Raw genomic sequence first — 27,078 nt, 5'->3', positions numbered from 1 at the left:
AAAAAAGACTTTCCTGTGTGTCTTCTAGCTTGACATGACCTTTGCAACAGAAAACAACTAACAATTACATGTCACATGCACTCAAAATATACACAAAGAGGTCATGATAAATGGTTTGTTCATAATAGTATTTCACGAGCTCAATACAGAATTAAAGTGCAGTATTATTTTGATAAATTCACTTTGGTGAATGACTATGAACCCTGAAAAACCTTTAGATCTTGTCATCAGTAGATCCACCCCCAAATGCTCTCAAAACTCCCCATACTTTAAAATCCCTTCGAATGTCTGATGATTTTCATTTGAAAGGGAGCAGGGAGCATCGTTAGCTCCTCTGTGACCCAATAGAGAGAGAACCGTACATCAAGGACAGGGGTACACCGATGTATCAAAGCTGCCTCAGTGTAGCACCTGGCTTTACAAAAAGACAGACAGCCCACCCCTGTCACACTCCCACCACTCTGTGGTGCTTTGATGCACCTCGCCACTCTGTACACTTTGGTAGCTTCATATTATTTTTGCTATCCCCTCACTCTCAGCTTCCTAAACTTCACAGAGGGCTAGGCGTGTCCACGTTAGCGGTGAGTCTCACCTCTGAGGCTTCAAAGAAGGTGAGAAAAGACGGAATAAGACAGTAAAGATGTCTCTTTGCACTGTATCTGCAAGACATTTCGTGTGTCTCTTTCAAATGTATTTCTGGCCAAGGCATGCATCTGACATGTGATGTGTGTAATGAATAGGACATATGGAGGACAAAAGTCAACAAGGTAAACCAAAAAAGGGGTACAATCAAAATGTAGTCAATTTAAAGACAAATATTTTATTCAGTTGATTAAAAACGACTGAAAATGCACCATTGCATAATTACATCATTATTACTATTATTTCCTATTTTCTTGAATTAAGTGGTTTAGTGGGCAAAATACTACAGATACTTGACATTGCTAGCAGTTCATTGATCATGAATTTTTATATTATTTTACTAATTAATTCCATTGTAATCTTGTATATTTTACATTGCCATAGCAGTAAGTAAACAGTCACCATTTCATTCCATGAACTTCATTTCTGAGACACATTGTACACAAAAGTATGACAATAAAGGAATATGTTTTTTCCATTTATTTTCCATTTTGTCACATTTGTCACCACACTCACAATGCACCCGGCATACATCCCCCTTGTTCTCCTACTGAGTGGTTTCCTCTGACAGAGATGGATCGTGATTGGGCTGTACTCTGACCAATAGAGCGTGGCTCTGGGCAGTTAATTGAATTCTTGAGCGAATGCCTCCTGTCCTGTCCACTGTCCAGAGGGAGCGTCAGGGGCATCCATCTTAGGATTCCGCTGACTGTAAATCTCCATGAATATCTCCCCATTCTGCCACCAGGGATTTGTGTGAGTGAAGTGCTCACTCTTGTGTGACCCCTTGAAGCCCCCAGAGGCTTCTGGGAGAGAATGGAGAGCCCAGTATGGAAACAAAGCAGTGCAATGGTAGTGCTTAATTTAAATGTCCTAATGTAGCAGATATTTGCCTAGTGTTTATAGGGAAACATTGTGGTACAAATGCGTACTTTCTGGTACATTCAACACAATGGGTAACTACCGGGAATCAAATGGAGAGCCCAGTATTGAAACAAAGCAGTGGTGTGTTGGTAATCAGAGCCATAATATAGACTACAGTATACGTGGCTCTGTTTGTACTGCTCACGTTTACTGTCCTGTTTCAGCAGGTGTTTGCCTACTGTTTACAGGGAAATGTTGTGGTACAAATGTGTACTTTCTGGTCGTTCATTCAACAGAATTGGTCACTACATAGTACAAAGTGCTTGTTTCGATAAATCCCAAAGAAACCCTACTATTAAGTAATTATTGGAGTATTACTATGTTACCATGAAAATATTAAGTACAATACCAGATAATAGGAGACTGTAAATTAAACCGTAACCATTGTCCATATTGGTGATAATAGTTATTATCAGGAAAAGAGATAACATGAATGGGATAGGGAAGAATAAGAAAATAATTATAATAGTTTAGAGATATATTAAGGCATACAATATTTTACATAGGGAAATTGGTATGGAATTACAACCGCGCAAGAAAATACATGGTCCAGTTCAGTTTATAATATACATGCAACTCTGGAGTACTTCTACTCATTGACTCACACAAATGTTTTAAAGTCATTATAATGACAAACACAATTAGGGAAGTCTAAAGCATTATTATTGGTGTAATGTTGTTTGTATAATCAGCAGGGATAGTCAGAAAGATAAAGTCAAGGTATTGGAGTGGCCATCACAAAGCCCTGACCTCAATCCTATAGAAAAGTTGTGGGCAGAACTGAAAAGCGTGTGCGAGTAAGGAGGCCTACAAACCTGACTCAGTTGCACCAGCTCTGTCAGGAGGAATCGGCCAAAATTCACCCAACTTATTGTGGGAAGCTTGTGGAAGGCTACCCGTAACGTTTGACCCAAGTTAAACAATTTAAAGGCAATGCTACCAAATACTAATTGAGTGTATGTAAACTTCTGACCCACTGGGAATGTGATGAAAGAAATAAAAGCTGAAATAAATCATTCTCTCTACTATTATTCTGACATTTCACATTCTTAAAATAAAGTGGTGATCCTAACTGACCTAAGACAGGGAATTTTTACAAGGGTTAAATGTCAGGAATTGTGAAAAACTGAGTTTAAATGTATTTGGCTAAGGTGTATGTAAACTTCCGACTTCAACTGTATGCGTCAATAGACTAACTTCCTCAGTCAGTATTCAAATCACTGTTCAATTCTTAACCCAGCCACAGTGAAAGTTGAATTCAAATGAGGTCTCGGAACTTCTTGTTTTTACGTGACCTTGCAATCAAAATATTGCCCCCAGATGTACGTACCGGCCTGATCGCAATCTGTCCTTATATAATTTCTCATACTGAGCATGTCACAGGCACAGTTACATGTAAATCTTTTGGCAAATGTGGGTTGGTGTGTTGTTCTGCATTTTGGTGGTGCATCCATACAGACTTATAGGCTGTCCTAATATGGACACCTTATTACCATATTGGCATCATCTGTGTATTATTTCAAGTTGTTTAGAGTAGGTTCAAATGACCTTGATGTTTATAATATATTATATTTTTCTTAATAGGACACCAGTAAGGTCCAAGCCGACATGCCTGACTAACATACTTACAATATGATATTAATAGAGTCTAATATTGCTGTTCATTACTTAGCTGTTGGTTATTTTGGCACTTTTCACTTCTCCCCACTGAAACTAACTTCATAAAATCTATCAAAGACTAATTCTTATCATCATTCTTCTTGACAGCTTGATGATGGCTACAGGAATCAAAAGGGGGGAAATAAGCTCTAGGCTACTAGTGCTTCATCATTCCTTGTCTTGCAATTTACTCTCACAGTGCATCATCACTTTAACAGAGCCAGACAATCAGCATTTCATAACAGAGCCGAGCTATCACCATTCCTTATCAGCACAGACATTTTCCCCTTGTGGCTTCTGTATAATATACCAGCAAAAAATAAGAAATCAAATGGCAGGACAGAAATAGTGGCTTCTTGATTCTGGGCGGTGATACGGGAAATGTCATTATAAGGTGAAACTTGTTTGTGACCTGTGCTTTTCCAGACCTTGAGACGGTATGAGAAAGAGTGACTCATATCCTGTATTCATATTGTACGGTGGCCCTAGGGGGCAAACCAGCTTTACTATTGTTACAATGTTTATAGTTTTATTGTACACAAGTACAGTGAAAAGCTTTTTTTTGCAAGCTCTTTCCCAACAATGCAGTAGTAGATCAAAAACACGAGAAATAGAAATAAGAAGAACAAGAGAAAGTAAGTAAGTTATATAAAGGGTCAGTTGCAGGGTCAGTACCATTACCATATTTACAATGTGAAGGGATTCTGGAATGGTAGGGGTAGATACAGTGGGGAGAACAAGTATTTGATACACTGCCGATTTTGCAGGTTTTCCTACTTACAAAGCATGTAGAGGTCTGTAATTTTTATCATAGGTACACTTCAACTGTGAGAGACGGAATCTAAAACAAAAATCCAGAAAATCACATTGTATGATTTTTCAGTAATTAATTTGCATTTTATTGCATGACATAAGTATTTGATACATCAGAAAAGCAGAACTTATTATTTGATACATAAACCTTTGTTTGCAATTACAGAGATCATAAGTTTCCTGTAGGTCTTGACCAGGTTTGCACACACTGCAGCAGGGATTTTGGCCCACTCCTCCATACAGACCTTCTCCAGAACCTTCAGGTTTCGGGGCTGTCGCTGGGCAATATGGACTTTCAGCTCCCTCCAAAGATTTTCTATTGGGTTCAGGTCTGGAGACTGGCTAGGCCACTCCAGGACCTTGATATGCTTCTTACGGAGCCACTCCTTAGTTGCCCTGGCTGTGTGTTTCGGGTCGTTGTCATGCTGGAAGACCCAGCCACGACCCATCTTCAATGCTCTTACTGAGGGAAGGAGGTTGTTGGCCAAGATCTTGCGATACATGGCCCCATCCATCCTCCCCTCAATACGGTGAAGTCGTCCTGTCCCCTTTGCAGAAAAGCATCCCCAAAGAATGATGTTTCCACCTCCATGCTTCACGGTTGGGATGGTGTTCTTGGGGTTGTACTCATCCTTCTTCTTCCTCCAAACACGGCGAGTGGAGTTTAGACCAAAAAGCTCTATTTTTGTCTCATCAGACCACATGACCTTCTCCCATTCCTCCTCTGGATCATCCAGATGGTCATTGGCAAACTTCAGACGGGCCTGGACATGCGCTGGCTTGAGCAGAGGGACCTTGCGTGCGCTGCAGGATTTTAATCCATGACGGCGTAGTGTGTTACTAATAGTTTTCTTTGAGACTGCGGTCCCAGCTCTCTTCAGGTCATTGACCAGGTCCTGCCGTGTAGTTCTGGGCTGATCCTTCACCTTCCTCATGATCATTGATGCCCCACGAGGTGAGATCTTGCATGGAGCCCCAGACCGAGGGTGATTGACCGTCATCTTGAACTTCTTCCATTTTCTAATAATTGCGCCAACAGTTGTTACCTTCTCACCAAGCTGCTTGCCTATTGTCCTGTAGCCCATCCCAGCCTTGTGCAGGTCTACAATTTTATCCCTGATTTCCTTACACAGCTCTCTGGTCTTGGCCATTGTGGAGAGGTTGGAGTCTGTTTGATTGAGTGTGTGGACAGGTGTCTTTTATACAGGTAACGAGTTCAAACAGGTGCAGTTAATACAGGTAATGAGTGGAGAACAGGAGGGCTTCTTAAAGAAAAACTAACAGGTCTGTGGGAGACGAAATTCTTACTGGTTGGTAGGTGATCAAATACTTACAGTGGGGGAAAAAAGTATTTAGTCAGCCACCAATTGTGCAAGTTCTCCCATTTAAAAAGATGAGAGAGGCCTGTAATTTTCATCATAGGTACACGTCAACTATGACAGACAAATTGAGAGAAAAAAATCCAGAAAATCACATTGTAGGATTTTTTATGAATTTATTTGCAAATTATGGTGGAAAATAAGTATTTGGTCACCTACAAACAAGCAAGATTTCTGGCTCTCACAGACCTGTAACTTCTTCTTTAAGAGGCTCCTCTGTCCTCCACCCGTTACCTGTATTAATGGCACCTGTTTGAACTTGTTATCAGTATAAAAGACACCTGTCCACAACCTCAAACAGTCACACTCCAAACTCCACTATGGCCAAGACCAAAGAGCTGTCAAAGGACACCAGAAACAAAATTGTAGACCTGCACCAGGCTGGGAAGACTGAATCTGCAATAGGTAAGCAGCTTGGTTTGAAGAAATCAACTGTGGGAGCAATTATTAGGAAATGGAAGACATACAAGACCACTGATAATCTCCCTCGATCTGGGGCTCCACGCAAGATCTCACCCTGTGGGGTCAAAATGATCACAAGAACGGTGAGCAAAAATCCCAGAACCACACGGGTGGACCTAGTGAATGACCTGCAGAGAGCTAGGACCAAAGTAACAAAGCCTACCATCAGTAACACACTACGCCGACAGGGACTCAAATCCTGCAGTGCCAGACGTGTCCCCCTGCTTAAGCCAGTACATGTCCAGGCCCGTCTGAAGTTTGCCAGAGTGCATTTGGATGATCCAGAAGAGGATTGGGAGAATGTCATATGGTCAGATGAAACCAAAATATTTTTTTTGGGTAAATACTCAACTCGTCGTGTTTGGAGGACAAAGAATGCTGAGTTGCATCCAAAGAACACCATACCTACTGTGAAGCATGGGGGTGGTAACATCATTCTTTGGTGCTGTTTTTCTGCAAAGGGACCAGGACGACTGATCCATGTAAAGGAAAGAATTAATGGGGCCATGTATCGTGAGATTTTGAGTGAAAACCTCCTTCCATCAGCAAGGGCATTGAAGATGAAACGTGGCTGGGTCTTTCAGCATGACAATGATACCAAACACACCGCCCGGGCAACGAAGGAGTGGCTTCGTAAGAAGCATTTCAAGGTCCTGGAGTGGCCTAGCCAGTCTCCAGATCTCAACCCCATAGAAAATCTTTGGAGGGAGTTGAAAGTCCGTGTTGCCCAGCGACAGCCCCAAAACATCATTGCTCTAGAGGAGATCTGCATGGAGGAATGGGCCAAAATACCAGCAACAGTGTGTGAAAACCTTGTGAAGACTTACAGAAAACGTTTGACCTGTGTCATTGCCAACAAAGGGTATATAACAAAGTATTGAGAAACTTTTGTTATTGACCAAATACTTATTTTCCACCATAATTTGCAAATAAATTCATAAAAAATCCTACAATGTGATTTTCTGGATTTTTTTTTCTCATTTTGTCTGTCATAGTTGACGTGTACCTATGATGAAAATTACAGGCCTCTCTCATCTTTTTAAGTGGGAGAACTTGCACAATTGGTGGCTGACTAAATACTTTTTCCCCCCACTGTATGTCATGCAATAAAATGCAAATTAATTACTTAAAAATCATACAATGTGATTTTCTTAGATTTTTGTTTTAGATTCCGTCTCTCACAGTTGAATTGTACTTATGATAAAAATTACAGACCTCTACATGCTTTGTAAGTAGGAAAACCTGCAAAATCGGCAGTGTATCAAATACTTGTTCTCCCCACTGTATGTATAGGGGTAAGGTGACTAGGCATCACCATACACTATATATGCAATAGTATGTGGACACCCCTTCAAATTAGTGCATTCGGCTATTTCAGCCACACTCGTTGCTGACAGGTTTATAAAATCGAGCACACTGCCATGCAAGCTCCATAGACAAGCATTGTCAGTAGAATGGCCTTACTGAAGAACTCAGTGACTTTCAACTTGGCACCGTCATAGGATGCCACGTTTTCAACAAGTCAGTTCTTCAAATTTCTGCCCTGCTAGAGCTGCCCAGGTCAACTGTAAGTGCTGTTAATGTGAAGTGGAAACGTCTAGGAGCAACAACGACTCAGCCGCGAAGTGGTAGGCCACACAAGCTCACAGAACGGGACCGCTGAGTGCTGAAGCATGCAGCACGTAAAAATCGTCCGTCCTCGGTTGCAACACTTACTACCGAGTTCGAAACTGCCTCTGGAAGCAACGTCAGCACAAGAACTGTTCGTCGGGAGTGTCATGAAATGGGTTTCCATGGCCGAGCAGCCTAAGTTCACCATGCGCAATGCATCGGCTGGAGTGGTGTAACGCTCGCAGCCATTGGACTCTGGAGCAGTGGAAACTAGTTCTCTGGAGTGATGAATCACGCTTTACCATCTGGCAGTCCGATGGACAAATATGGGTTTGGCGGATACCTGCCCCAATGCATAGTGCCAACTGAAAAGTTTGGTGGAGGAGGAATAATGGTCTGGGGCTGCTTTTCATGGTTTGGGCTAGGCCCCTTTCTAGACAATTCTGTGCTTCCAATTTTGTGGCAACAGTTTGGGGAAGGCCCTTTTCTGTTTCAGCATGACAATGCCCTGTCGACAAAACGAGGTCCATACAGAAATGGTTTGTCGAGATCGGTGTGGAAGAACTTGACTGGCTTGCACAGAGCCCTGATCTCAACCCCATCGAACACCTTTGGGATGAATTGGAACACCGACTGCGAGCCAGGCCTAATCGCCCAACATCAGTGCCCGACCTCACTAATGCTCTTTTGGCTGAATGGAAGCAAGTCCCCGCAGCAATGTTCCAACATCTAGTGGAAAGCCTTCCCAGAAGAGTGTAGGCTGTTATAGCAGCAAAGGGGGGACCAACTCCATATTAATGCCCATCATTTTGGAACGAGAGTAGCAGCAGCTTGTATGATGATTGTTAGTGAGTGTGTGTGCGTGTGTGTGTAGAGTCAGTATGAATGTGTGTGCGTGTTATGTGTGTGTGAGCAAATTAAGTGTGTGTGTGTTGGAGTGTCGGTGTGAGTCTGTGTGAGGGTGCATAGAGTTATTGCAAAAATAAAAATAAAAAGGTCAATGCACATAGTCCGTGTAGCCATTTTGTTAGCTATTTAGCAGTCTTATGGCTTTGGGATAGAAGCTGTTCAGGACCCTGTTGGTGTCAGACTTTTTCTCCAGTACCATTTGCTGTGCTGAAGCAGAGAGAACAGTCTATGGCTTGGTTGGCTGGAGTCTAACAATTTTCTGGGCATTCCTTTCACACCACCTGATATAGAGGTCCTGGATGGCAGGGAGCTCGGCCCCAGTGATGTACTGGGCTGTCCGCATCACCCTCTGTAGCGCTATGCAATCGAGTGCGGTGCAGTTGCCATACCAAGCAGTGATGCAGTTAGTCAAGATGCTTTCAATGGTGCAGCTGTAGAACTTTATGAGGATTTGAGGGCCCATGCCAAATCTTTCCAACCTCCTGATTGGGAAGAGGCGCTGTCGCGCCTTCGTCATGACTGTGCACGTGTGTGTGGACCATTTTAAGTCATTGTGATTTGGAGACGTAGGAACTTGAAGCTCTTGACCCGCTCTACTGCAGCACCGTCGTTATGGATGGGGGCGTGCTCGCCCCACCCATTTCCTGTAGTCCACGATCAGATCCTTTGTCTTACTGACATCACTGACCTCCTCCCTGTAGGCTGTATCGTCGTCACCGGTGATCAAGCCTACCATCGTCATGTTGTCAGCTAACTTGATGATGGTGTTGGAGTCATGTATTGCCACAGGGAGTATAGGAGGGGACTAAGCTCACACCCCTGTGGGCCCCCAATGTTGAGGGTCAGCGTGGCGGAGGTGATGTTGCCTACCCTCACCATCTGGGGTTGGCCCGTCAGGAAGTCCAGGATACAGTTGCAGAGGTGTTCAGTCCCAGGGTCCCAAGCTTGGTGAAGATCTTGGAGGGGACTATGGTGTTGAACGCTGCGCTGTAGTCAATGAACAGCATTTGTACACGATCACATACAGTGCCTTCAGAAAGTATTCATACCTCTTGACTTATTCCACATTTTGTTGTGTTACAGCCTCAATTCCAAATGGATTAAGTATATGTTTTTTCTAACCCATCTACACACAATACCTCATAATGACAAGGTGAAAACATGTTGTTAGAAATGTTTGCAAATATATTGAAAATGAAATACAGAAATATCTTATTTACATAAATATTCACGACCCTGAGTCAATAAACGTTAGAAACACCTTTGGCAGCGATTACAGCTGTGAGTCTTTGTGGGTAAGTCTCGAAGAGTTATGCACACCTGGATTGTACAATATTTGCGCATTGTTCTTTTTAAAATTCTTCAAGCTTTGTCAAGTTGGTTGTTGATCAATGCTAGACAGCAATTTTCAAGTCTTGCCATAGATTTTCAAGACAATTTAAGACAAAATGGTAACTAAGCCACTCAGGAACATTCAATGTTGTCTTGGTAAGCGATTCCAGTGTATATTTGGCTTGTGTTATAGGTTATTGTCCTGTTGAAAGGTGAATTCATCTCCCATTTTCTGGTGGAAAGCAAACTGAATCAGGTTTTGCTCTAGCATTCTGCCTGTGCTTAGCTACATTCCAATTATTTTTTTATCCTGAAAAACTCCCCTCTCCTTAACGATTACAAGCATACTCATAACATGATGCAGCCACCACTTTGCTTGAAAATATATGGAGTGGTACTCAGTAATGTGTTGTATTGGATTTGCCCCAAACATAACACGTTGTATTCAGGACAAAAAGTGAATTGCTTTGCCACATTTTTCACAGTATTACTTTAGCGCCTTGTTGCGAACAGGACGCATGTTTTGGAATATTTGTATTCTATACAGGCTGCCTTCTTTTCACTCTGTCAATTAGGTTAGTATTGTGGAGCAACTACAATGTTGTTGATCCATCCTCAGTTTTCTCCTGTCACTGCTATTAAACTCTGTAAATGTTTTAAAGTCAGCATTGGCCTCATGGTGAAATCCCTGAGCGGTTTCTTTCCTCTACGGCAACTGAGTTAGGAAGGACTTCTGTATCTTTGTAGAGACTGGGTGTATTGATACACCATCCAAAGTGTAATTAATAACTTCACCATGCTATTCAATGTCTGCTTTATTTTTTTTACCCATCTACCAATAGGTACCCTTCTTTGCGAGGCATTGGAAAACTTCCCTGGTTGAATCTGTGTTTGAAATTCACTGCTCTATAATTTTATGTGTGGGGTACAGAGAAGAGGTAGTCGTTCAAAAATCATGTTAAACACTCTATTGCACACAGAGTAAGCGCAGTTTTACTCCTGAACTTATTTAGGTTTGTCATAACAAAGGGGTTGAATACCTATTGACTCAAGACATTTCAGCTTTTCATTTTTTATTAATTCTAAAAACATAATTCCACTTTGACATTATGGGGTAATGTATGTAGGCCAATGACACAAAATCTAAAAGTAAATTCAAGCTGTAACAAAACACAATTCTGAAAAAGTCAAGGGGTGTTAATACTTTCTGAAGGCACTGTATCTCTCTCTATTATGTGTAGGAATACTTTGGAACAGATTTTCAAAATTAAAATCACTTGGAGCAGATTTGCTGGTGTTTTTACAGTCTTTTATGTCCAACAATAAAATATTTAATAAAAAAGACTTGATCACAAAACTTTCTGGGATGATGAGGTTGATGTGTGCCATAATCAGCCTTTCAAAGCACTTAATGATTACAGATGTGAGTGCTACTTGCTTAGCTTCTCCCACTTTCTTTGATGCTGTTGAATTTTCTGATTTCTAGTAGTAGTTAATTATACTCTCAAGGATAAGTCAGTGTCTAGCAAGTTGTTTCAAAAGGTTAGGTGTTAGAGATGTAGAATTTTGTGTTTTGTGTTTGAATTTTACCTAGCAGAAGTCTTGTGTTGTTAATTGAAAGACTATGGACATTGAGGTCAGCAAAGATGATAAGCTGAGGGTTAGTATGTGGTTTGATGGAGCGATGGGAAACCCAGCCTTGAACCTGTAGCCAAAATGAGCTCACTGTTGGACAGTACCAATAAAGATGCATTATGTCCTCCTCTTCTTTATTTACAGTCTTGCTCAATACCTCAAATGCAAAGAGTTTTCTTTGTTGACAGAATTGTATACAATATCTTTAACTGAAAGGCTCTTGAGTATGTATCTATGGATGTTTTGTATGTGAGATTGAAGACCTGCTTCCATGGTATTGGATTGTCAAAGATATTTTCCCAGTACGTTAGAAATTTGTATGGAATTGCTGCTAGGTTATGGAAATTAAATTGATATATTTCAGTTCATTTTATTTTTATGTATCCATTTATAAAAAAAGATATAGCAGGATGGCATACAGTTAAGTTGTGCTTTCCTTTCTTCATCTTAACTTTTGAATGCGGGGGGTATAGTACACACCAATTGAGCATACAGTATGTATGATTTGTACAAATATCCCCATAGATTCTACACAATGTTTCAAAATCAAACAACTTTCCGTCCTTGTCCATAATGTAATTTAGAAAATAAATTCGTTTTTCAATAAAAGGTTGCCAACAAAGAGGTTGTCCATTGTCGTGACGTGACTTTCATTATTGTGATTAATATTATTTATCGAATAATTACCTTCTATGTTTAATTATATGACTAGATTAAATTAATCATGTAACAATGAACTTATTAGGAATTTGGGGCACCACGGGAAAAGTTGTTTAACGAGTTACCGTTTCCTGAATTAACTCTAAAGATATCTAGAAAGCTCTTATCATTTAACAGTAATTTATTAATCATTTACCTCATATCAGTCTCATTCTGAAAGTCGTGGGCTCTTTAAGTCTGCACGAACTCGGGTCTTACTGATCATTCCGTACCACACAAATTGATTTAATTATTTATTTACTAACTAATTTTAAAATGATAACACAAGATACAAACACGTACACGCTATAGGTAGGGATTAGAAACGTAATACAATGAAAACGGGTCCCTAGCGGACTAACGCAATATGACACGTGTTACAAAAGATGGCGAGTTAAAGAGAGAGAGAGAAAACACTTGGATACACATTTACATTTACATTACATTTATGTCATTTAGCAGACGCTCTTATCCAGAGCGACTTACAAATAGGTCCATTCACCTTATAGCCAGTGGGATAACCACTTTACAATGTTATTATTATTATTATTATTATTATTATTATTATTATTATTATTATTATTATTATTTTTATTATTTTTTGGGGGGGGGTGGGTTGGGGTAAGGGGGGGTAGAAGGATTACTTTATCCCATCCCAGGTATTCCATAAAGAGGTGGGGTTTCAAATGTCTCCGGAAGGTGGTGAGTGACTCCGCTGTCCTGGCGTCGTGAGGGAGCTTGTTCCACCATTGGGGTGCCAGAGCAGCGAACAGTTTTGACTGGGCTGAGCGGGAACTATGCATCCGCAGAGGTAGGGGAGCCAGCAGGCCAGAGGTGGATGAATGCAATGCCCTCGTTTGGGTGTAGGGACTGATCAGAGCCTGAAGGTATGGAGGTGCCGTTCCCCTCACAGCTCCGTAGGCAAGCACCATGGTCTTGTAGCAGATGCGAGCTTCAACTGAAAGCCAGTGGAGTGTGCGGAGGAGCGGGGTGACGTGAGAGAACTTGGGAAGGTTGAACACCAGACGGGCTGCGGCATTCTGGATGAGTTGTAGGGGTTTAATGGCACAGGCAGGGAGCCCAGCCAACAGCGAGTTGCAGTAATCCAGACGGGAGATGACAAGTGCCTGGATTAGGACCTGTGCCGCTTCCTGTGTAAGGCAGGGTCGTACTCTCCGAATGTTGTAGAGCATGAACCTACAGGATAGGGTCACCGCCTTGATGTTAGCGGAGAACGACAGGCTCTTGGCATGATTTGTACAAATATTAGGAATTTGCATTTACACATGGACCTATGCTCACAGTAATCCTAATATTTTGCCCGGAACTGCCGCCCGTTTGGGAAGAAAAGCAATGCATGTATTTACGTGTTGGAGGTCTTCATCATGTATCTCTGTTGGACTCAGGCCTTCATGGGTAGGGGTCGATTGGGCCTTCTCTTTCGAATGGCCTTTTAAATGTAAGGCTCAGATTGTCCACAACAGGTCACAATGTCCTTCTTCTTAGTAGTCTGTTTACTTTCACTCGTTCTGGAAGTGGTCTTCTGAGGACGGCTATTCAGCCGTGTCGATGATCCCCTGTGGGGTGATGAGAGCAGTGTAGTAGACGATGGTTTGAAGAGAGTAACAGGATGGTCCCACTTAAATTCACCTTCTTAGATACAGTTCTTAGAACAGCTACTCAGCTGTAACATTGATTGTTTTTTTGTTTTTGTTTTTTGTAACATTGATTCTTAGTGGAGGCAACTTTGTCGTCTTCACCTCGTGTTGATTTTCAGGGTCGGGACCAATATGGACAAAACCTGCAGCTTGAGGTCCGTCTAGTTTGATCTGATAATTCTTATCTCAATCTTTTATGCACTCTGGTAAAGAGGGGTGTTCCCGTCACACTGACACGCTCTCTGAGTCCCTCGGGCGTGGCTAGTTACGAGGCGAAAGTATTATTATCACTATGATCTTGTTAGAAAGCTTAAATCACATTCCTATCTTCACGAAAACATTGTCTTCCTCCTTGATATTTTCTACACAACATAAAGGATGTAAATCTGATATACACAGTGTAAAAGCTCTTCAAGTCACAATGTTTTCCTTATAACACCTTTATACCATTTTTAATGGCATTTTTTGGGGATATTCCATTATATTATTACTGTAAAATATACACTGAGTTTACAAAACATTAGGAACACCTGCTCTTTCCATGAAATAGACCAGGTGAATCAAGGTAAAGGTTAGATCCCTTATTGATGTCACCTTTTAAATACACTTCAATCAGTGTAGATGAAGGGGAGGAGACAGGTTATTGAATGATTTTTAAGCATTGAGACAATTGACACAAGGAATATGTATATGTGCCATTCAGAGGGTGAATGGGCAAGACAAAGTATTTAAGTGCCTTTCAACAGGGTATGGTAGTAGGTGCCAGGCGCACCACTTTGAGTATGTCCAGAACTGCAACTATGCTGGGTTTTTCACGCTCAACAGTTTCCTGTGGTAAATTGCGTCATTCTGTCATTGCGCAACACTATCGCAAGGGGGTGTTAGAATGCTGATTATGCTTTTGGTTTCTCTCCCTCCAAAAATAGAAATAAATAATTCTAAACAACAAACTGGCTATATTTACCATAGTGTGAAAGAGTGATAGCCTCTCTACAGTGAGGGGAAAAAGTATTTGATCCCCTGCTGATTTTGTACGTTTGCCCACTGACAAAAAAATGATAAGTCTATAATTTTAATGGTAGGTTTATTTGAACAGTGAGAGACAGAATAACATCAACAAAATCCAGGAAAACGCATGTCAAAAATTTTAGAAATTGATTTGCATTTTAATGAGGGAAATAAGTATTTGACCCCCTCTCAATCAGAAAGATTTCTGGCTCCCAGGTGTCTTTTATACAGGTAACGAACTGAGATTAGGAGAACACTCTTAAAGGGAGTGCTCCTAATCTCAGTGTGTTACCTGCATAAAAGACACCTGTCCACAGACGCAATCAATCAATCAGATTCCAAACTCTCCACCATGGCCAAGACCAAAGAGCTCTCCAAGGATGTCAGGGACAAGATTGTAGACCTACACAAGGCTGGAATGGTCTACAAGACCATCGCCAAACAGCTTGGTGAGAAGGTGACAAAAGTTGGTGCAATTATTCGCAAATGGAAGAAACACAAAATAGCTGTCAATCTCCCTCGGCCTGGGGCTCCATGCAAGATCTCACCTCGTGGAGTTGCAATGATCATGAGAACGGTGAGGAATCAGCCCAGAACTACACGGGAGGATCTTGTCAATGATCTCAAGGCAGCTGGGACCATAGTCACCAAGAAAACAATTGGTAACACACTACGCCGTGAAGGACTGAAATCCTGCAGCGCCTGCAAGGTCCCCCTGCTCAAGAAAGCAATTATACAGGGCCGTCTGAAGTTTGCCAATGAACATCTGAATGATTCAGAGGAGAACTGGGTGAAAGTGTGGTCAGATGAGACCAAAATCAAGCTCTTTGGCATCAACTCAACTCGCCGTGTTTGGAGGAGGAGGAATGCTGCCTATGACCCCAAGAACACCATCCCCACCATCAAACATGGAGGTGGAAACATTATGCTTTGGGGTGTTTTTCTGCTAAGGGGACAGGACAACTTCACCGAATCATAGGGACGATGGACAGGGCCATGTACCGTCAAATCTTAGGTGAGAACCTCCTTCCCTCAGCCAGGCCATTGAAAATGGGTCGTGGATGGGTATTCCATCATGACAATGACCCAAAACACACGGCCAAGGCAACAAAGGAGTGGCTCAAGAAGAAGCACATTAAGGTCCTGGAGTGGCCTAGCCAGTCACCATACCTTAATCCCATAGAAAATATGTGGAGGGAGCTGATGGTTCGAGTTGCCAAACGTCAGCCTCGAAAACTTAATGACTTGGAGAAGATCTGCAAAGAGGACTGGAACAAAATCCCTCCTGAGATGTGTGCAAACCTGGTGGCCAACTACAAGAAACGTCTGACCTCTGTGATTGCCAACAAGGGTTTTGCCACCATGTTTTGCCGAGGGGTCAATTACTTATTTCCCTCATTAAAATGCAAATCAATTGAAAACATTTTTGACATGCGTTTTTCTGGATTTTTTGTTGTTGTTATTCTGTCTCTCACTGTTCAAATAAACCTACCATTAAAATTATAGACTGATCATGTCTTTGTCAGTGGCCAAACGTACAAAATCAGCAGGGGATCAAATACTAGTGAGTTTCTGAAACACGGAGTCCTTCTTTGCTGATCTGAAGAAGAAACTGAATTAAAGAGATTCCAGCGAGGATATGGAGGGGAAAAATGCTGCACATATTTTCAAGACCTGAGCTACTTTCTTTATTCATTAATTTATTAAATGTACTAGTTTATTTAGGCAATTTAATATGTTTGTTCATGCTTGATACATTATTTTAGGCTTGGCCTATTTAGTGGGCTATTTTGCCACATAAAGCTATATTTGTCAGCATAAAGCTGAGTGACTCACTCATTCGTGGTTTTGGATCAAGATAAATAAGTACCAACATTCTTTCTGATAATCTTTAATAAAGAAATGTTTTGACCAAGTTAATCTGCTCATGTTGTGTGTGTGTATGTTTTCAATTATTTGTGTGTTTTCAATTATTTGTGACATTGTGGTTACAATGAAAAATGTAAACGAAATAAATCAATAATCAGATACGTGTTGCTTGTCATTTTTCCTTTTTAAAATGATTTTGTAAGAATGTTTTTAATTTTTTAGACAATACAAAACATACACATACAAACGACAACTACATCACACCGGCCCAGACCCACCTGCTCACACACCCATCTCCAGCGCCAGAAACTCTCCAGCACATGGCCTCAAACTGCACCATTTTGATTCTCTCTGTCGCCCACGCACTTTCAAAATTTGGATAATGAAACATTTAAAGGCGAACATTGGTTGATTTCCAGTTTTTAAGTATACATTTTTTCAAGATGATTGAGGAGAAAAATATCATCCAACCCATACTATATCTCACTGCACCCTTACATGCCATGTCTTGAAATATGCAGACAGACAGATTAAAAGTTCATTTCCATTCCACTTCTGACAGCCAACTTTCTAACTTCGACAATAACTTTCGGACTTTATAACATTCCCAGAAGGCATGGATTATTATAACCTAATGAAAAATGTACCTGGTAATCTAATTTCATTTAGTGCAGGCCTAAGACGTGTGGGTTTAACATTCTGAATGTATGATTATATTGAAGATAGAAGCCGCCTATTAATGAATGTGTTCCGAGGGCTGATCAGATACCCAACAAAATAACCTCATTTTAATAAGCCTAATTGTTTTTGACTACAGACAGTAGGCTATTATTCCTTTTCATTAATGAATGTGTCTGCATGTCTATTCAACATTTTGCTAAAAAGAAGCCATTTACATTTTACATTTTAGTCATTTAGCAGGCGCTCTTATCCAGAGCGAATTACAGTTAGTGAGTGCATACATTTTCATACTGTCATGAATGAAACCATGCCATGAATTAAGAACAATATTATTATTTTTTCACAATTCAATGCGGCACATTGACAACTCAAATCGCTTTAAAGAGCCTTCTAATATTAGACAACAAATAAATAAAGTAAAACAATAACTTCAAAAACAGTCCATTCATCACTGGATTTCTTCACATTTCTGAGCAGGAAAAGGATGTAATCCACCGTGCCTGGTCCCAGGCTCACAGCTGTCTTCTCTCTGAAACCACACATCCATCTGTAGGTGACGCTTTATCCTTTGGAACCACACAATTACCAGGTGGACAGTAGGCCTCTTGAAGTGATAGAGCAAATCAACAAGATCCACAAGTATTCTTTCACAATAGCTGGCCTTATGTTATCTGCAGTTTTGAGCTGCACTGTCCCACTCCGTGGTGGATTTCACCCACTCTTCATTAATGTAATGGGCTGTAAGGCACAAGTATCAAATTTTTCTAAAATTGTCAGTCCACAAGTCAAGTGTAATTGCACCATTGTATTTACCCAAGTTCTCTCTCAACTACGGGACCACCCCCCAGCTGATTTTTTTGCCCGATGCAGGGCTCTAGTGCAAGAGGAGAGAGACTCTTGGACAGAAACATTCACACCTCCATTAATTTACAAAAGGAAAGTCTTATAGCTTGGCTATGTGTGAAAAATCCCCCAATTTGTTCCACAGTTTAGACTACCAATAGATGCTGCGGTCAGTCAGAGTTGAGTCCTATATTAAAGTGTAGCCTTAATGGCCAAAAAGGGCAAACTTGCAATGTATTTGAGGCTTAAGTCCTCTAGAGTTTTACATTTCTAACTCAATATTACAGGCCTGATTTGCCCTAACAAAAAATGCATCGACCCCTACAAATATGTCAATTTATTATAATCCACATAATAATTCAAACGAAATTAGCTGTAGCGAGAGGAGAGAGACTGCATGCTAAAGACAATCAGAAATAATGGGTCTATAACTCTGCATTTTAATATAACTCACTCAGCCCTATGCTTCTGTTCCTGCTTCTGTTGCCTATTTGAGTGTTTGTTTAATATCCTACTGATTTTGTGATCACCAAGCCTCATGCAACCACAAAATGTCAGATAAAACAATTTCACAAATCCAGCTGTTTTTAAACTTTGCTATGCTGTAGTAAAGGCTTTACAAATTGTTTTCATTAGAACAGACTCTCTGGTATTACTTATTATTTATTTACTGTTGTTTACACTGTTCCAAAAGGGCAGAAAAATAACATTTTAATCTAACAGCACCCGTTTGTCATGCAACAGTATATCTTGTGCTTTTGACAATGATTTTACATTAGGCCTAATTCACATGATATGCCTAAAATACTTATATCCACTAGGCTAATTAATACTCATATTATTCCTTTTGATTATTTAATGAAACTATATCATGTTATTTCAAGTTGTCCCTTTGGAGTGCATGCAAAAGCTGGACTGTACCCTATTACCTACTAAAACATGTTGTTACACTGTAAGGTTTTTATTCTAAGAGAAACGAAAATGTTCTGTAACATTCCATTATATTCTTAAAATAAATGTATATGTGTTGACTGATTGACAAGTGATGTCTTCTAAATCAACAAGTTGATGGTGCAGCCATATAGCCTCGGATACCAAGCACAGATAAATAAAACTCTAAAAAAGGTTTCACATATTTTCAAGACCTGAGCTATTTAATTTATTTGTTTTATTTATTAAATTTACTTGTGGAATGTTACAGAATAGTTAACAACAATAGAAAGAAGCACCTGGTGGCATTGGGAAAGTCTCAGGCGGAGAATGGAGTTAAAGTGCACTGTACTGTAAGTACGCAACAACGCTGTGGGCCAGGTGTAAATGGTTTTGCAGCCTTTCAAAGAAACTGGAATACAAAAGAAGCCATCCACCCTTGATGGGCTGTCAACAGGACAATAGACTCTTGCAGAGTTTAGGGAATTTGAATGTATTAATGGATGTTTGCGAGCCATGTCACTTCACTTATCTCTTTGCATAGCCCACCACATGCACTGGTTTCTAACTACATCTGGATGGATCCATAATGAATTACTATGGGAATACATATCACTGAATGACAGAAATATAGGAATAAAGTGTTGCTTACTGAAACACCCAAAGTCATCCAATTGTTATAATAGGATTTGAAGCAATAGCCTACCCCGCGTGTGGTCAACTATTTCAGCACCATTTCGCGCTGCTTTGAGACCAGCATGGGGACTTTCTTTTCACTGAATCTCCGTTTGGATATTGGTTAGCCTACAATTAGGCTGTGGAAATGTTAGAATTATTTTGCTCTTTACATTTACATTTTAGTCATTTAGCAGACACTCTTATCCAGAGAAACATACATTCATCTTAAAATAGCTAGGTGGGACAACCACATACAGTGGGGAGAACAAGTATTTGATACACTGCCGATTTTGCAGGTTATCCTACTTACAAAGCATGTAGAGGGCTGTAATTATTATCATAGGTACACTTCAACTGTGAGAGACGGAATCTAAAACAAAAATCCAGAAAATCATATTGTATGATTTTTAAGTAATTAATTTGCATTTTATTGCATGACATAAGTATTTGATCACCTACCAACCAGTAAGAATTCCGGCACTCACAGACCTGTTAGTTTTTCTTTAAGAAGCCCACCTGTTCTCCACTCATTACCTGTATTAACTGCACCTGTTTGAACTCGTTACCTGTATAAAAGACACCTGTCCACACACTCAATCCAACAGACTCTAACCTCTCCACAATGGCCAAGACCAGAGAGCTGTGTAAGGACATCAGGGATAAAATTGTAAACCTGCACAAGGCTGGGATGGGCTACAGGACAATAGGCAAGCAGCTTGGTGAGAAGGCAACAACTGTTGGCGCAATTATAAAAAAATGGAAGAAGTTCAAGATGACGGTCAATCACCCTCGGTCTGGGGCTCCATGCAAGATCTCACCTCGTGGGGCATCAACAATCATGAGGAAGGTGAGGGATCAGCCCAGAACTACACGGCAGGACCTGGTCAATGACCAGAAGAGAGCTGGGACCACAGTCTCAAAGAAAACCATTAGTAACACACTACGCCGTCATGGATTAAAATCCTGCAGCGCACGCAAGGTCCCCCTGCTCAAGCCAACGCATGTCCAGGCCCGTCTGAAGTTTGCCAATGACCATCTGGATGATCCAGAGGAGGAATGGGAGAAGGTCATGTGGTCTGATGAGACAAAAATAGAGCTTTTTGGTCTAAACTCCACTCGCCGTGTTTGGAGGAAGAAGAAGGATGAGTACAACCCCAAGAACACCATCCCAACCGTGAAGCATGGAGGGGGAAACATCATTCTTTGGGGATGCTTTTCTGCAAAGGGGACAGGACGACTGCACCGTATTGAGGGGAGGATGGATGGGGCCATGTATCGCGAGATCTTTGCCAACAACCTCCTTCCCTAGTTTAAGGGTCGAGGTTTATTTAAGATACTGTTTGAAGAGGTAGGGTTTCAGATGTTTTCAGATGTTTTCAGGAGATGAGCAGGGACTCTGCTGTCCCAGCTTCAGGTGGAAGCTGGTTTCAGCATTGGGGTGCCAGGACAGAAAAAAGCTTGGACTGGGCTGAGCGGGAGCTGCCCTGCTTTGTGAATTGGAGGGGATTGGGAAAGGGTGAGGTCAAAAGATGCAACGTGGGGAAAGAGAGAGTTGGAAAGAAATGAATCTAAGGCAGACGTCGGGAGGTTGAAGTCGCCAAATACGAAGAGTGGTGAGCAAATCATCAGGAAATTAGCTTTCAAGATGTCAAGCTCATTGAGGAACTCTCCCAGGGCACCTGGTGGGCGATAGATGACAATAATGTTCAGCTTGAGTGGACAAGTGACAGTGACAGCATGGTCTTAAAATGAGGAGATGGAAAGGTGAGTGAGGGAGAAAATAGAAAATCTCCACTTAGGAGAAATGAGTAGACCTGTGCCACCACCGCGACGACCAGATGCTCTCGGAATATGAGAGAAAACATAGTCAGATGAAGAAAGAGCAGCTGGAAAAGTAGTGTTCTCTGGGGCGATCCATGTCTCCATCTGGGCCAAAAAGACAAGGTACTGAAGGGTAGCATAGGCTGAGATGAACTCAGCGTTCTTTACCGCAGACCGGCAGTCCCAAACGCTGCCAGGTCTCTGGAATTCCACATGGGTTGTGCGCGCAGGGTACACGAAATTAGAAGGGTTGCAGCCAAGGGGTGGGAAGTATCTGTAAAGCCTAGAGGGAGAGGTGCGAACAGGTATAGATAACACACACATACACTACTAGTCAAAATATTGGACACACCTACTCATTCAAGGGTTAGTCTTTATTTTTACTTCATTTTTACATTATAGAATAATAGTGAAGACATCAAAACTATGAAATAACACATATGGAATAATGTAAATTAGTAACCAAAAAAGTGTTCAACAAATCAACATGTGTTATTCAAATAGCCACCCTTTACCTTGATGACAGCTTTGCACACTGTTGGTATTCTCTCAACCAGCTTCATGAGGTAGTCACCTGGAATGCATTTCAATTAACAGGTGTGCCATCTTAAAAGTTAATTTGTTGAATTTCTTTCCTTCTTAATGCGTTTGAGCCAATCAGTTGTGTTGTGACAAGGTATGGGGGGGGGGGGGGGGGGGGGGGTATATTATGTCAAGAACAGCTCAAATAATGACAGTCCATCATTACTTTAAGACATGAAGGTCATTCAATAAGGAACATTTCAAGAACTTTGAAAGATAAATATCATAAAAGACAAAAACTGTCTTTATATTTCATCCTCAAAGCACCATGAAGGTCTGCTGCACCATATGCATATTAACTGTAGAATAGCCAGGACTCGATGAGTAGCCTACCAATAGCCGCCAGTCTAATATATACACTTAATATACACAATCACAAAGAAATCCATTAATATTTTGTTTAGGGAGGTCATAAAAAACATGGTACTAAGACAATGTATTTAAAACGAAAAAAATAGCATGTTTTAAGATTTATTTATATGCGCTATAATAGCTTAGGCTATGGTATTCATGTATTTTATTAGGATCCCCATTAGCTGTTGCAAAAGCATCAGCTATTCTTCCTGGGGTCCACACAAAACATGAACAATGACATAATACAGAACATTAATAGACAACAGCTCAAGAACAGAACTACATAAATATATATTTTTTTACAAAATGCATACGTAACCTACGTATCAATACATACACACAAACTATCTAGGTCAATTAGGGGAGAGGCGTTGTGACGTGAGGTGTTGCTTTATCCGTTTTTTAAAACCAGGTTTGCTGTTCACTTGAGCAATATGAGATTTCAATGAAATAATGGCTCTATATAATACTGTACGCTTTCTTTAATTTTTCTGTATTTGGGGACTGTGAAAAGACCGCTGGTGGCATGTCTGGTGGGGTAAGTGTATGTGTCAGAGCTGTTGACTATGCAAACAATTTGGGATTTTCAACATACTAATGTTTCTTATAAAAAGAAGAGGTGATACAGTCAGTCTCTCCTCAACTCTTAACCAAGAGAGACTGGCATGCATAGTATTTATATCAGCCCTCTGATTACAATGAAGAGTAAGACGTGCCGCTCTGTTCTGGGCCAGCTGCAGCTTAACTAGGTCTTTACTTGCAGCACTCGACCACACGACTGGAAGATAATCAAGATAAGACAAAACTTGATTCTGCAGGACTTGCTTTGTGGAGTGTGGTGTCAAAAAAGTATTGTATCGCTTTATTATGGACAGACCTCTCCCCATCTTTACAATCATTTAATCTATATGTTTTGACCATGACAGTTTATTATCTAAGCTAACGCCAAGAAATGTTGTCTCCTCAACTTGTTCAACAGCCATACCATTCATTACCAGATTCAGCTGAGTTCTAGAACTTAGAGACTTTTAGAGATGTTCAGGACCAGTGTTTTACTGGCCACCAATTCCAAAACTGACTGCAACTCTTTGTTAAGAGTTTCAGTGACTTAATTAGATGTGGTTGCTGATGTGTATATAGTTGAATCTTCAGCATACATGGACACACATGCTTTCTGTAATGCCAGTGGCAGGTCATTGGTAGAAATAGAAAAAAGTTGAGGGCATAGAGAGCTGGCCTGCAGTATACCACACTTTACATGTTTGACATGAGAGAAGCTCCCATTAAAGAAAACCCTCTGTTCTATTAGATAGATAGCTATGAATCCACAATATGGCAGAGGTTGAAAAGCCATAACACATACGCCTTGATTGTCCCTCGAGATGATCAGGTTTTTCCGTCAAGAGGAGTGGGACAACATTCCACAGGCCACAATCAACTCTATTCGAAGGAGATGTGTTGCGCTGCATGAGGCAAATGGTGGTCACACCAGATACTGACTGGATTTCTGATCCACGCCCCTACCTTTAAAAAAAAAGTATCTGTGACCAACAGATGCATATCTGTATTTCCAGTCATGTGAAGTCCATAAATTAGGGCCTAATGAATTCTTTTCAATTGACTGATTTCCTTATATGAACAGTAACTCAGTAAAATCGTTGAAATTGTTGCATGTTACGTATATATTTTTGTTCAGATCCCTCCCAGTTTCACAACAACATGGTAGCATATCATATGTATATAAAGTGTATATGTGTGTTAATGTATACAAAGTATACTTTTTTTATGTAAATGGTAGGGGAGAGTGGGGTAAGTTGAGCCAAAGGGTAAGGTGAGCCACACTTATTTCTAGGAAACCCAAAATCAATCATTTCACCAAATATTTAGGAAGAGGTCATCATTTCATGGAGTCTGTGAAGGAAGAAAACACATGGAAAAAGTGGTAAGCAAGTTATGTCCAAATAATGAATTTTCACCAAGTCAAATTAATTTATTGTGTTAGAGCAGGGGTGTCAAACTCATTCCATGGAGGGCCAAGTGTCTGCGGGTTTTTGGTTTTTCCTTTCAATGAAGACCTAGACAACCAGGTGAGGAGAGTTATGTACTAATTAGTGACCTTAATCATCAATCAAGTACAAAGGAGGAGCGAAAACCCGCAGACACTCAGCCTTCCATGGAATGAGTTTGACGCGTGTAAGCTAATATAATCAAAATGTTTGCCTTAGGGTAAGTTGAACCAATGGGCATGGGGAAAGGGAAAGTGGGTACCTAGTCAGTTGCACAACTGAATGCATTCAACCGAAATGTGTCTTCCACATTCAATGGTTGAGTCAATGGCAAGTTGAGCTAATTAAAGTGTTTTCTTTCCAGGCGTAATGCAAGGTATTATCGCTGTGATATGATGTAACAACAGGGCCTGGCCTATGTTAAAAGTGTTTAAAAAAGTACAAAGTGTTTGTCAGTTGTTGACTGTTAAAAATTATTATAATGCAAAATTGTGATTGTGTTGAATTGTGTTTGGGAAATAAAGATAGACATGGTTTTAATAAAATCTTAAGGATCAGACCCTTTTTTTCAATTTTCGCCAAAAATGACAGCCCCCCCCCAAAAAAAATATTTTTTTATTTAACTAGGCAAGTCAGTTAAGAACAAATTCTTATTTACAATGATATGCATATTCTTGATACCATTTGAAAGGAAACACTTTGAAGTTTGTGGAAATATGAAATTAATGTAGGAGAATATAACACATTAGATCTGGTAAAAGATCATACAAACAAAAAAACATTAATTTTCAAATTTTATTTTTTTCATGATCTTTGAAATGCAAGAGAAAGGCCACAATATAATATTGCAGTTTAGGCACAATTTAGATTTTGGCCAGTAGATGGCATCAGTGTGTGTGCAAAGTTTCCGATTGATCCAGTGAAGCATTGCAACACTGGACTATTTTGTATCAAGTCTGCCCAAATGTGCCGAATTGGTCATTTGATACATTTTCAAGTACATAACTATAGAGAACATACAAACATTATGTTGTAATGCAAAATTTAAGTGTACACACTCCCAGGAATGTCATACATGATGGATCATTAGCTTATACACTAACTTTCACATATCTAGATGGCCGGGCGGGGTGGGTATGGAGCCAGAGACAGCAGGGGTTCAAACTGTAGAACCCAGTTCCTACATTTGAATATAAAAATTGATTTTATCAAACAAAACTATGCTACATTTTATCTCTGGGACCCTTAGGATGACAAATCAGAGCAAGATTTCTGAATGTAAATACATTATTTAGCTTCAGAGGTGAATGTATCAAACCAGTTGCCGTGATACGTTTTTTGTTGTTGTGCACTCTCCTCAAACAATAGCATGGTATTTTTTTCACTGTAAAAGCTACTGTAAATTGGACAGTGCAGTTAGATTAACAAGAATTTAAGCTTTCTGCCCATATAAGACATGTCTATGTCCTGGAAAGTTTGCTGTTACTTACAATGGTCATGCTAATCACATTAGCACACGTTAGCTCAACCGTCCCGTATACGGGACACCAATCCCTTAGAGGTTAAAAAGGTAGTGTTAATATTTCATTCAGGAGATACATTTGTAGGCGGCTTAACTTACCCTGTCCTGTTGCTCAACTTACCCCATATGTTTGGAAACTCTAATGTTTACATTAATTATGATCATTTCCAGGGATACACAACATCCTGAAAAAATTATATAGATATCCTTGTTAGAAAGAATATTGTATTTCCCTTGACGGAGTGATACTGAATGTAAAAAAAGTCTCAACTTACCCCACTCTCCCCTACATAGTACAAGTTTGGCATATGGTGTCAATTTTAAGACACCCTCAAGCCTCAATCATGTCATTCTGATGATGATTCATTGCTCTCTGTTGACAGATGTGTTTCTATCTCTCTCTTTGCTTCTCTCCAGATCCCTACCCAATCCACAACATCACCCTCCAGGGCCAGTACCACTGTCACCAGGGCCCAGGGGTTCCTCTGGGACAGCTGTGTGACTTCAGGACGGACTGCCCGCTCGGCGACGACGAAGGGAACATGTGCAGTGAGTACAGCCTATCTACTACTTCACCATTGGACTGGGGATGTTATGGGTGATGGAGGTGGAAGTGTGTGTATGTGTGTGTGTGGTGGTTGGGGGGGGGGGGGGGGGGGGTTGCACACCGCCTGCGCAGAATTATCCTCATCCTCGTAAAGTAGCAAAGCGGCAAAATAAGTCAACCATGGCAGGAGCTCCTTTGTGCACGGCTGCCTGTCATTACACAACTATGGCTACGTGCCAAAAGGCACACTATTCCCTACATAGTGCACTACTTTTGACCACAGCCCTAGAGGGTGCCATTTGGGATGCAGCCCACAACTACGGCTGTCTGAACTTACATAAATGAGGAACTCTGGAGTGTTGTCAGAGCATGAATGTATCCCACGCTGCTGCCATGCTACACTAGCGCTTCTCACCCTTGACATGTTTCTGCGGTTGTTGTGAAAACACATTTGTTTTCTCAAGGCCCAGGAATAGTTTTACGCCAATGTTGGGTTAGAAAGTCCCCTAGCTCT

General features: G+C 40.8%; 1 protein-coding gene across 1 annotated transcript in view; it reads left to right on the top strand.

The window, feature by feature from the left end:
• The window catches only part of LOC311145665 (ALK tyrosine kinase receptor-like), a gene marked incomplete at both ends in the record, with an annotated part of 155,661 nt that overhangs the window by 11,184 nt on the left and 117,399 nt on the right, over positions 1-27,078 (top strand). Inside the window, one exon of the mRNA XM_084181928.1 lies at positions 26,435-26,566. Within this exon, the coding sequence (XP_084038054.1) occupies positions 26,435-26,566 (132 nt within the window). The remainder of the gene's footprint in view (positions 1-26,434; positions 26,567-27,078) is intronic.

This window comes from Coregonus lavaretus (assembly GCF_964263955.1).
Source record: "Coregonus lavaretus genome assembly, chromosome: 18".
NCBI lineage: Eukaryota > Metazoa > Chordata > Actinopteri > Salmoniformes > Salmonidae > Coregonus > Coregonus lavaretus.
This window is presented reverse-complemented; position numbering and strand designations above follow the sequence as displayed.